Source organism: Macaca fascicularis, chromosome 4, assembly GCF_037993035.2.
Source record: "Macaca fascicularis isolate 582-1 chromosome 4, T2T-MFA8v1.1".
Taxonomy (NCBI): domain Eukaryota; kingdom Metazoa; phylum Chordata; class Mammalia; order Primates; family Cercopithecidae; genus Macaca; species Macaca fascicularis.
The window spans coordinates 92284381-92297202 of NC_088378.1; the positions used below are offsets into that span (position 1 = coordinate 92284381).

Genomic DNA, 12822 nt, shown 5'->3' on the forward strand with positions numbered 1-12822 from the left:
TTAACACAGTCTGTATTGCACTAAACTGAATAGTTGTCATGAAGTTTATATTTTTTCTTTTCTTTCCTTCTCTCTTTACCCTCAGATGCTTTGTAGAATCCTTGTGTTACCTCTGTCACTCCTCTTTCTGCCATTGCTGTGAACACCCAGCATGCCCACATCTCCTGGTCTCTGGGCTTCTTGCTTTTCTCGGGGATGTGCAGCCTCTGTAGTCCCCTCTCTCACTGCACGTGTCAGACACTCAAGGTCTAGTCTGGACTGCTGACCCTCTTCTAGGCAGATAACCCTCTATGGATCCCAGTTTCTTTATCTGTGGGATGAAGGGTTGGGTTAAATTACATATGTAAGTGTTTTTAAAGTTCCTTTTAAGGTAGAGGCACAGAGTCATTTTTGTCTGTTCCCAGCTGTTTTTAATTTATTCACCCAGGCTGTGTAATATAACTGTATTCCTTAAATGTTATAGAACCTTATTTCTTGTGAACATCCTGGAAGTGTTTAACTGAGGAAAAATAGAGATAAAGTCAGATTACATAGGGTTGCTGTGTGTGTGTGTGTGTGTGTGTGTGTGTGTGCGCGCGCGCGCCCGTGTGCTTTCCAAGAGAATGGAGTTGATGCTGTAAGGCCTCCCTAACAGCTGTCAGGAAGGGACAGGAATGATGGGGTTAGGGTGCCGTCTGGCCCTTGGCTTTTCCTGCCTCTGAGACATAGGCGACTCTTTCATGTGGAGGCTAGCAAATGAAGAACCCTGTCCGAAGGCCTGTGTGTCACAGAAACTTGGTATGTTCTCTGACAGCCCGTCATTTCTCCCCTTTCCTCTTCCTTCTCTACCCTCCCTTCGGCTTTTTGCACTTTTGGCTTCCCCTTTTATTTTTGACTCTGGTTCTTGGCGCACATTGAAACACGTATGACTTAGGAATTTTTCAGTGATTTTGTCTTTGTATTTTATTTATAAGTATAGTGACTCCAAGAAAGTGTTCTAAAATGTGAGCCTTTTCTGTTGCCTGGAGCTGCTAACGAGAGGACTTCGTTCTTTCCCACACGCTGAGCATGGCTGTGTTCAGTCAAGTGGCTTCCTGGTGGTGGGTCTTACTTCCTTGGAAAGGAGGCTAAAGATATATGTCTGCTTTTAGAAACAAAGTGGGATCAAGACTGAAATAACTGAGCTTGCTTCACTCATGGAGGGAGCTGCTGTGTTGTTCTCAGGAGCTTTTTTTTGTTTTTTGTTGTTGTTTTTGTTTGTTTTGTTTTGTTTTGTTAGAAGGAGGAAACAACAGCCTGGGGAGGATATCAGCCTTCAGGGGAATGTGATTTGGAAGGTGAAACTGTTCTCAAGCCTCCATTGAGAACCTCTTGTGAGTCCTCCTGGTAGTGACTAATCATTTCAGCAAAGTTAGAATATTTCGAATAGAAGAGGTATTGGGGGATCTTTTCTAGTCTAAATGAGAATAAGCCAAAGGAAGCATGGGAAACAAGAATGAAATTATTTTATTGTCCCTTTGGTCCTCGCTCTTGTAGACCTCATCTATGGAGCAGTAAAGAAAAGGGCCTGCAGTGGAAGTGGAAGATATGTTTGGGCTCCTTCATGACTGTTGGGAAACCAGCAACCAGCGTGACTGGACCTAAGTCACTTTCCCTATCTATACCGCAGTGTTTTCATTCCTCCTGCGCTAAACTGATTCTAACTTCTAGTAGTTGAAAGTCTGACAGAAGTGTAAGAGCTGGTGGATTAAATTAGCCTGAAGAAGAAAAATTATCATCCAGTTTGCCCTACTCTGAGATTAGCACATTGCTTCTTTGGGGGTTGGAGGTTGGAAGTGATGGTCACAAACCAAGTGACCATGTCTGGGCAGCAGGGAAGGGGCTTCAACTAGGGGCTTAATGCAGTTAGCATCAACAATTGGCTTTCAATAATTTAAGACAGTGTGACTAATCTGTAGCATACAAAGGTTGTCTGGTATATAGTCTAAAGCCGTGATAACAGAGCACAGACTAAATTGGCAGAATAATGTTTCAGTGCTGGCTCCTTTTCTTGACTCTTTAGAACTGAATGTAGTTCTTCATTTAAAAAAAAAACTTACATGTGTCCATAGTCCCTATATTTCTGGTTCTCTTCCTGCTGGTAGTAAATTATTGTTTTCTTCTGATTTAACTTCAGCTCGAAAATCATTTGTAAAAGCAATAAATATTTGAGACATTGATGATTTGAAACATCAGCTGCTTTTCATTGAGTCCCTCAGATATGCTAATGTTTTTAGCAGAAATCAGAGCACTTAGAAGACTTGGTTTTTGGTATTTTTATTTTAAATAGCAGAGTTAAATCTGTTTATATTACATTTTTGTGTTACTCATGTAATTGGACTTACGTCTACAATCTTTGGCAGGGGCAGGATGGAATGTATCTAGGATTTTCTAGCAGAGACTAAATTGTTCAGTATATTTACTTTTTTAAAACAAAGACCTTACCATTGTTTATTTTGCCACCTATTAGGCACATTACGTCCTCTCACCCCACATTTCCCTATTACTATTATCTATTGTTTTTCCTGGTTTCACTTAAAAACACAAAAATTCATTATTTTACATATTTTCATGTTCTCTACCTAATACATATAGTTGTCAGCCTATTATTTTCTTGCATCTCACTTCCTGTAGTATTTCTGTCACTGGCAGTTTGTGAATGGGAAACTCTCTTAGTCTTTGTATATCTGGAAACGTCTTCATTTTGTTCACACTCTTTAGTGATGGCTAAGCTAAGTATAGAATTCTATACCCCTTTTCACTTTGAAGATCTATCACTCATTGCCTGCTGACATCTATTTTTGTTGATAAGACAGCTGTTGTAAGACTATTTGCTATTCCTTTGAAGATAAACTGTCTTCTTTCTTTTTCCTGCTGGCCTGTAAGATTTTATCTTCATGCTTGATATACTATAGATTTACAGTGATGTCTTAAGTGTGGAGTTTTAAAATCTTATTCTGGCCGGGCGTGGTGGCTCACGCCTGTAATCCCAGCACTGTGGGAGGCCGAGGTGGGTGGATCACGAGGTCAGAAGATTGAGACTATCCTGGCTAACATGGTGTAACCCTGTCTCTACTAAAAATACAAAAAAAATAGCCTGATGTGGTGGTGGGCGCCTGTAGTCCCAGCTAATCAGGAGGCTGAGGCAGGAGAATGGTGTGAACCCTGGAGACGGAGCTTGCAGTGAGCCGAGATCGTGCAACTGTACTCCAGCCTGGGTGACTGAGCAAGACTCCGTCTCAAAAACAAAAAACAAAACAAAACACAAAAACAAAAACAAAAACAAACAAACAAAAAAACCTTATTCTACTTAGCACTCTGAGAATACATGTAAGAACTCCTGCCTTTAAGTAGTTTTGTAAAATGATCAGCTAATATATATTAAATTTCCATTTTCCCCACCCCCATTTCTTCATTCTGACTTTCTATTAGACATATATTGGTGATGTAGTTTGAATATTTGTCCCCATCCAAATCTTACGTTGAATTTTAATCCCAGATGTTGGAGGTGGGGCCTGGTGGGAGGTTGTTTGGGTCATAGGGGTGTGTCTCTCATGAATGGCATGGGCTATCCCCTTGGTGATAAGTGAGCTCTCGCTCTGAGTTCACACAAGATCTGCTAGTTTCAAAGTGTGTGGCACCCCCATCCCTCTTTCTTGCTTGCTCTGCTTTCTCCATGTGATATGCCTGCTTCCCCTTCACCTTCTGCTATGATTGTAAGCTTCCTGTAGACTCCCTAGAAGCCAAGCATATGCCAGCACCATGCTTCCTATAAAGCCTACAGAACCATGAGCCAGTTAAAACCCTCTTATTTATAAATTACCCAGTCTCAGGTATTTCTCTATAGCAATTCAAGAACGGCCTAATACTATTGGAGTCATTCTTGCGTTCTCCTTGCCTATTCCCTTGTCTCTTAACTGTTTTTTCATATATATATATATAATTTGTAAAAACACACTCATTTTTATCTCAGAGCTGTATCAGAATAAATCCTGAGTACTAGATCTTCCAGTTCACTCATTCTGGTGTTTATCTCCACTATTGAGTTTTATTTCAGTGGCTATATATTTTCATTTCCAAGATATCACATTTTAAAAATTTCTATGAAGATATTAAGCATAGCCTACAACTATTCTGAGTTTGTTCTGTTATTTTATTTTTTTCTGAAAGTGCTTATTCTTCTACTTGTTAATTTTGTGGCTAACTTAGATATCTTCATGTGTTTTGGAATTTTGCTTTGCAAGCTTACCTTGTTTAACATCTGCTTTCTCCTCCTTACTCTTTCCCACAACTTGCCCCACCCCCATGATAGTTTTGCAGCTGCTTCTGCATCTATGTCTGTGTTTTTCTATTTCTCTAAATGAGGAGCCCCAGGTGAGCCATAACTTCCAGCATTTGTCAGCAACAATTTTCACTGGTTTCCTTTCATAAGCCTCATGCAGTCTAAGTCCAGCCACTCTGTTAAAAAATTAAAATAACAGAACAAAGTAAAAATATTTACAAGCTGTGTTTAATGTCCTCATTGTATTAATCCATTCTCACACTGCTATAAAGAACTGCCTTAGGCTGGATAATTTATAAAGAAAAGAGGTTTAATTGACTCACAGTTCCACGTGGCTGGGGAGGCCTCAGGAAATTTCTAATCATTGTGAAAGGGTAAGCAAAGCATGTCTTATATGGTGGCGGGTGAGAGAGAGTGTGTGAAGGAGGAGCTGTGAAACACTTATAAAACCATCACATCTTGTGAGAACTCACACACTATCATGAGAACACCATGGGGGAAACGGCTCCCAGGATCCAATCACCTCCTACCAGGACACTCCGTCAACATGTGGGGATTATGGGGATTACAATTTGAGCTGAGATTTGGGTAGGGGACACAGAGCCAGACCATATCTCATAATGATTGTTTTTAATTTGATACCTTGGAAATAAAAAAATAAAACCTTAACTTTAGCCGCACTAGGCAGTTCCATGGCTTTAGCTCTGCCTCCACACTGTGTGCTTCTGGTCTATGCAAGTGCTTAGCTTGTTTTCTGAGTATAGCTATGATTTGGAATTCTCTCATTTTATATTTTATCTGTCATTGCCTGATACTTGAAGAAGGCAAAGACTTTTAGTGTAATCTTCGGCTGTCTATGATTTAACCTTGGTTTTCATTTCATATCTGTAGAAGGAAAATAACAACTGCCCTTCCCATCTGTGAAACCACTTTGTAAATAAAAAAGACAAGTTGTGGCCATTTGTATAATTAAAGTAATTGGTATCACATTTTACCACTACACTCTACCTATGGAGTCAAAGATGTTCAAGATGGGTAGGTGGCATGCTGGGGGAATGAAATACCTTAGGTCATAATAGACTTAAACATCCCTAAAGTTGTTTGGTAAATGTTGTCAGTGGTTTAGTCCACAAATTGCAGAGTGCTTTCTACAGGTAAATGGATTGTGACTGTATATTTACTTTTAGAGTTGCATACAATGAAAATGCAATTGTTTTTTGTGACAATAAAGCTGGCTCACTATTCACTGGATTGTTCCATTTTTCTTAACTCTGTTGTGATGGTAACCAGAACCTATCTTGCCATTTGCTGCTTAGGTGCTTTATAAAATCTGTCTAAACTAAAGATGGACTTGCTCTGGATATAAAAGAGTTTATTAAACTTTGTCTTTCAGGTGCTTATCACCATCATTGCATAATGTTGAAGGCCTAGAGAGTCGTACTGTGAAGATGATGCCTTTTATCAGTGTTATAAACCATTTTGTTTGTATCTTCCCCTACCCCCCGAAAAAAACCCAGATCGGCTTGGTCAGGTAGCAGGAATCAACAAGAGAAGCCACTGCCTGAATTTGACCCTGGATACACAAAATTAAAGGTTTTCCCCTCTCATACTGTCACATTCTTTATAGCAGACAACTAGAGCCCTGATTTTCTCTTTTAGCTATGTTTTGTTAATTGAAAATTTGTGTTCCTCTCTCTCTTCATGCTCTAGCATGGTGTCTAAAAATTCTCCATACACATTTCCTGGCAGCAGAAAACAATGGCAATTGTGTAGTAATCAGTTTCCCAAACTAAAAACAAGAAACAACTTTCCAATTAGGAAAACACCACACAAAGCCAGACCCTTAGCATTACTTATAGGCAGAGAGTACAAAAACACAAATAGCTGTGGATAAATAGGGAAAAAACATGAGTAAGTTCCAGTGTTCAGTTCCTCACACTTCTTCCCCACTTCCATTCATGCCAGGCTTCATGGAGGGCAAAGCAGACCAAGATAAACTGCGAAAACAGAAGAGATAGGCTAGTGACAATGCCTAAGAGTGATTTGGAATGGCCACCAGAAAGATTAAATTTAGCCTAAATTCTAAAATGCTTGGAAAATGACCAAGCAGATCACAGCATGGAATATAGGGAAGGGATTTTAAGGTCACATGATTTAAAAAGCCAAAGGCCATATAGGACCAGATACACCAGTTAAAGATACACCATTTTATAGGACCAGATACTATTCAAATGAACAATCATCATTTAAAAGGATAGGTATCATTTAATGCGTCAGTCTTCCAAAGCATTATTTCCAGTGAAACTACTCTGTATGACACTATAGCAGTGGATATGTGTCATCATATGTATTAGTCTGTTCTCATGCTGCTGATAAAGACATACCCAAGACTGGGTAATTTATAAAGAAAAGAGGTTTAACTGACTCACAGTTCAGCATGATTTAGGAGGCTTCAGGAAACTTACAGTCATGGTAGAAGGGGAAGTGAACACATGCTTCTTCACATGGTGGCAGCAAGGAGAAGAATGAGAGTGAAGATAGGGGAAGCCCCTTATAAAAACATTGTATCTCATGAGAACCCACTCACTATCAGGAGAACAGCATGAGGGTTACTGCCCTCATGATTCAATTACCTGACGCTGGGTCCCTCCCATGACACGTGGAGATTATGGGAACTACAATTCAAGGCGAGATTTCAGGGAGGACGCAGGCAGACTGTGTCATTTCGCCCTAGCCCCTCCCAGATCTCATGTCCTCATATTTCAACACCCAATCCAAGTCCAAAGACTCATCTGTAATAAGGCAAGTCTCCTCTGCGTATGAGCCTGTAAAATCAAAAGCAAGTTAGTTACTTCCTAGATATAATGAGTGTACAGGCACTGGGTAAATACACCCATTCCAAATGGGAGAAGTTGACCAAAACAAAGGGGCTTCAGGCTACAAGCAAGTCTGAAATCCAATAAGGCACTTATTAAATCGTAAAGTTCCAAAATGATCTCCTTTGACTCCATGTCTCACATCCAGGTCATGCTGATGCAAGAGGCGGGCTCCCATGGCTTTGGACAGCTCTGTCCCTGTGGCTTTGCAGGGTACAGCCCCCCTCGTGGCTGCTTTTATGGGCCCTGGTGTTGAGTGTCTGTGGCTTTTCCAGGTGCATGGTGCAAGCTGTGCACAGTATAAGCTGTTGGTGGATCTACCATTCTGGGTCTGGTTGATGGTGGCCCTTTTCTCACAGCTCCACTAGGTGGTGCCCCAGTGGGGACTCTGTGTGGGGGCTCCAACCCCACATTTCCCTTCCACACTACCCTAGCAGAAGTTTTCCATGAGGGCTCCACCCCTACAGCAAACTTCTGCCTGGATTTCCAGGTACTTCCATATATCCTCTGAATCAAGGCAGAGTTTTTCAAACTTCAATTCTTGACTTCTGTGTACCCACAGGCCTAACACCACGTGTTAGCCACCAAGACTTGGAGCTTGCACCCTCTGAAGCCACAACCTGAGCTGTACCTTGGCCCATTTTAGTCATGACTGGAGCAGCTAGGATTCAGGGCACCAAGTTCCTAGGTTGCACATGGCAGAGAAGCCCTGGGCCTGGCCCACAAAACCATTTTTTCCTCCTTGGCCTCCAGGCCTGTAATGGGAGGGGCTGCCATGAAAGTCTCTGACATGCCCTAGAGACATTTTCCCCATTGTCTTGGTGATTAGTATTCAGCTCCTTGTTACTCATGCAAATTTCTGCAGTGGGCTTGAAGTTCTTCCCAGAAAATGAGTTTTTCTTTTATACTGCACTGTTATGCTGGAAAATTTTTAAACTTTTATGCTCTGCTTCCTGTTAAACACTTTGCCACTTAGAAATTTCTTCCGCTAGATACCCTAATCATATCTCTCAAGTTCAATGTTCCACAGATCTCTAAGGCAGAGGCAAAATGCTGCCAGTCTATCTGCATAGAAAGAGTGAATTTTCTACTCAAGTTCCCAACAAGTTCCTCATCTTCATCTGAGACCACGTCAGCCTGGACCTCATTGTCCATATCGCTATCAGCATTTCAACAAAGCCATTCAACAAGTCTCTAGTTTCCCGTATCTTCCTGTCTTCTGAGCCCTCCAAGTCTAGGAAGTTCCAAACTTCCCACATTTTCCTATCTTCTTTTGAGCCTGCCAAACTGTTCCAAACTGCCTGTTACCCAGTTCCAAAGTCACTTCCACGTTTTTGGGTATATTTACAGCAGTGCCCCACTACCCAGTATGAATTTGCTGTATTAATTCATTCTCACACTGCAAATAAAAACATGTCTAAGACTGGATATTTATAAAAGAAAGACGTTTAATGGACTCACAATTCAGCATGGCTGGGGAGGCCTCAGGAAATTTACAATAGTGGCAGAAGGGGAAATGGAACATGTGCTTCTTCACATGGTGGCAGCAAGGAGAAGAATTAAAGGGTGAGAGAAGCCCCTTATAAAACCATCATATTTCATAAAACTCACTATCACAAGAACAGCATGAGGGTCACCACCCCCATGATTCGATTACTTCCCACTGGGTCCCTCCTATGACATAATGGGGATTATGGGAACTAAAGATGAGATTTTGGTGGGGATGCAGCCAAACCATATCATCATATATTTGTCCAAACCCATAGAATGTACACCACTAAGAGTGAACAGTAATGTAAACCATGGACTTTGGGTGATAAGGATGTGTCAATGTAGGTTCACCAGTTGTAACAAATGTACTGCTCTGTGGTGGATGTTGATGATGAGGGAGGCTATGCATGTGTGGATACAGAGGGAATATGGGAATTCTATGCACCTTCCTTTCAATTTTGCTGTGTACTTTAGAAAAAACAGTCTATTTCATAAAAATAGCATAATTTCTGGAGAAGGAAAAGAGTAAAAAGAAAAGAAGGGTTTTTTAGCAATTGGATGAAGAAGGAGAAAAGAAGAAAGGGGGAAAGCTTAGAATTATGTAAGAGAATCACAAAATCAGAGGACTCACTCTCCACTCCCCCAACCAGAACAAACACACCAACAAAAAAACCCACTAAAGTACCTTGACTTTGCTAGACTGACAGAAAGGGCATCTTTTGAAAGAGGAATTTTTAAAAACTTTAATCTCATGAAAGTGAACAAAATGAAATTAAAATCAGTAAAGAAATTTTGTAAAAAATAGGAAATCTTCAGACTTTTAGTAAGAGAAAGCCCTTAATTAGTCCCTTAATTATCAAAAAAGCTTAGCAAAAATTACAGTTTTTCAAAACACAATTAAGTGACCCTTTCCCCACAAAAGTCTTAGTTCCATGGTAAGACTGAGAATTTTATTAGGTCAGTGTTGATCTCCATCAGATGTGATTAGGGCCCAGAGTTATGTAAGACAAACATGACTGTTGAAGAGCCACTCCTATGAATAAGAAAGTTCTTAAGAAAGGTTTAATTGTCCTGTGGACTGAATGGATATCTTACGTTTACCTGAAGAAAGATTTGTTATTTTTATGATTTTGATGATGATGTTTCTACATCCTTGGATTTAGATCATACAATCAAGCAAGAATCATAGTAGCCATAGTTTTATTTTGGTCGCTATATGGTTCTTTTGGAATTATGTTTGAAATAGTTATGTTTGAAATTATAATGCAGAATAATTGATTAAACTACTAGGTGTTTGTAGTCACTTCTGTATAAAGTTGGGACTAGCTTTTGTTATGCATATCTTTGTTAGAATAGTATTTCTATAAGACATCAAATTTATATTACTTCACCTCACTACAGCTTTTTTCCCTAGAAGAACATAACTTACCATATGGACAGAGACTGCTGCTGTTTGGATTCCCATGGATACCTTTATCCAGCATTTTGTCAGAGGGGAAATTGCCTTATACATAATCTGAAATAATTGAAATAATTGAAAGTATAATGAGAGCCAGTATTTAGAAGCTCCCTTGTGCTTCTTTCTACTCTGCAAATAAAATGATCACTGAATGCATTCATGTTTTAAAATTTAAGCAGACTTGGTAAATGAATCTTGTTTTCTAAATGTGCAGAGGGGCTAATATAAGGTGGTTGGTGTCCCTAGAACAGGTGTTAAAAGATCTTTTTAAGCTTCTCGATACATTTGCAAATTTACCATCATGAAGTGGCAATTTGCAGTGTAGAGCTGATTACAGAAATCAGGATATAGTTGAAATGCATTTTTTTAAAATTCATCATATTATTGCCTATTCCTCTGCTTTTTTAGGATACATACAACAACATTAATAATGTTCTCAGAAGTCCCTGAGAGATTTGTTGCCTTGTTTTATTTTTAGTGGTTGACAGGAATTGGCTTTAAAATGAAAGTCATTCATATGTGATTCCCAGGATCCATTTTAGCATCTGACCAAATTTTGCATTCTTATTCATCATTTTAAAAAGCAAGACTTTATTTTTATAGCAGTTTTAGGTTCACACAAAAATTAGGAGGAAGGTTCAGAGATTCTCATATACCCCTTACCTCTACATATGGATAACCTCCTTCATTACAACATCCCCCACTAGATGGGTACATTTGTTACAGTTGATGAACCTACATTGATACATTCTTACCACCTAAAGTCCATAGTTTACATTAGGGTTCACTCTTGGCATTGTACATTTTAAGACTTTGAAAAAATATATAATGACATGTATGTACCAATATAGTATTATACAGAGTAGTTTCACTATCCCTAAGAATACTCTGTGCTCTACCTGTTCATCCTTTCCTCCCCCCACAACTACTGGCACCCACTGATCTTAATACTGTCCCTATAGTTTTGCTTTTTTCCAGAATGGCATTTGTCTTTGTTCACAGATGCCATGATTATCTTATTTAAAAAATCCTGAAGAATTAAAAAAAAAAGAAACCTCCCAAAACTAATAAGTGATTATAATAAGATTGTAGGATACAAAGTTAATATACAAAAGCCAATTATTGCCTTCCTACATACCAGCAATGGATAAGTGAAATTTGAAATTAAAAACAGTACCTTTTACATTAGCCCCCAAAAATTGAAATATGTAGATATAAATCTAGCAAAATATGTATAAGATCTCTTTGAAGAATACTGTAAAACTCTGATGAAAGAAATCAAAGAACTAAAAAAATGGAGAGATATTCCATGTTCATGGAAAGGAAGACTACATGTGGTCAGGATGTCATTTCTTTCTAACTCTAGATTCTCAATCCATAGATTCCATGCAATCCCAATGAAAATCTGAGCAAGTAATTTTGTATACGTTGACAAACTGATGCTAAAGTTTATATGGAGAGGCAAAATACCCCAACTAGCCAACATAATATTGAAGGAGGAACAAAACTAGAGGACTGACACTACCCTACTTTAAGACTTAATATAAAGCTACAGTAATCACCACCAGTGTGGTATTAGTGGAACACACACACACACACACACACACACACACACACACACACACAAATAGATCAATGGAACAGAACAGAAAGCCCAGAAATGGACCCGCATAAATATGGTCAACTGATCTTTGACAGAGAAGCAAAAGCATTTCAACAGAGAAAAGTTACTCTTTTTAATAAATGATGTTGGAACAACTAGACATCCACATACAAAAACAATGAATCTAGATACAGATTTTACACCCTTTACAAAAATCAACTCAGAATGGATCACAGACCTCAAAGTAAAATACCAAACAAGTAAACCCTTAGAAGATAAGGTAGGAGAAACTCCAGATGGCATAGCATCTGATGATGACTTTTTAGATACAGTGCAAAGGCATACCCCATGAAAGAAAGAATTGATAAGCTGGACTTCATTAAAATAAAAATTTCTGCTTTGTAAAAGACACTAGAGAATAGAAAGAAAAGCCATAGGCTGGGAGAAAAGAAAACAACCTGATTTTAAAATGGGCAAAGACCTTCAGAAACATGTCACTAAAGAAGATATACAGATGGCAAATAAATGTATGAAAAGATACTCCACATCACATGTCATCAGGAAAATGCAAATTAAAACAACAGTGATAAACTACCACACACCTATTAGAATGGCCGTAATCCAGACCACTGACAACATCAAATGCTGGTGGAGCAACAGAGATGTTCTTTGATTGCTGGTAAGAATGCAAAGTGGTACAGCCACTTTTCAAGACAGGTTGGCAGTTTCTTAGAAAACTTAACATACTCTTACTGTATCATCAATACCAAAGGTGCTCAAACTTATTTCCACACAAAAACCTGCACAGGGATGTTTATAGCAGCTTTATTCATTATTGCCAAAACTTGCAAGCAACCAACAGTCTTTCCATAGGTGAATGAATAAACTATGACACATCCAGACAATGGAATATTATTCAGTACTAAAAAGAAATGAGCCATCAAACTAGGAAAAGGCACAGAGGAAACTTAAATGCATATTACTAGGTGAAAAAAGCCAGTCTAAAGAGGCTACATACTGTATGGTACCAACTATATGACATTCTTTTTCACTTTTTATTTGGATTCCACTCCATTTTACCTTCAAGTTTAGA

The 12822-nt window shown here is 39.0% G+C and overlaps 1 protein-coding gene across 9 annotated transcripts in view; it reads left to right on the forward strand.

The window, feature by feature from the left end:
• UBE3D (ubiquitin protein ligase E3D) overlaps nt 1–12822 on the forward strand; it is a 210066-nt gene that overhangs the window by 133207 nt on the left and 64037 nt on the right. The window contains exon 10 of one of the 9 annotated variants that reach the window (XM_005552481.5): nt 5694–5906. The exons of the other annotated variants lie outside the window; for them this stretch is intronic. Within the exon in view, the coding sequence (XP_005552538.3) occupies nt 5694–5717 (24 nt within the window). The 3' untranslated portion in view covers nt 5718–5906. Of the gene's footprint in view, nt 1–5693; nt 5907–12822 lie in introns of those variants that run through there. 9 annotated transcript variants of the gene reach the window in all.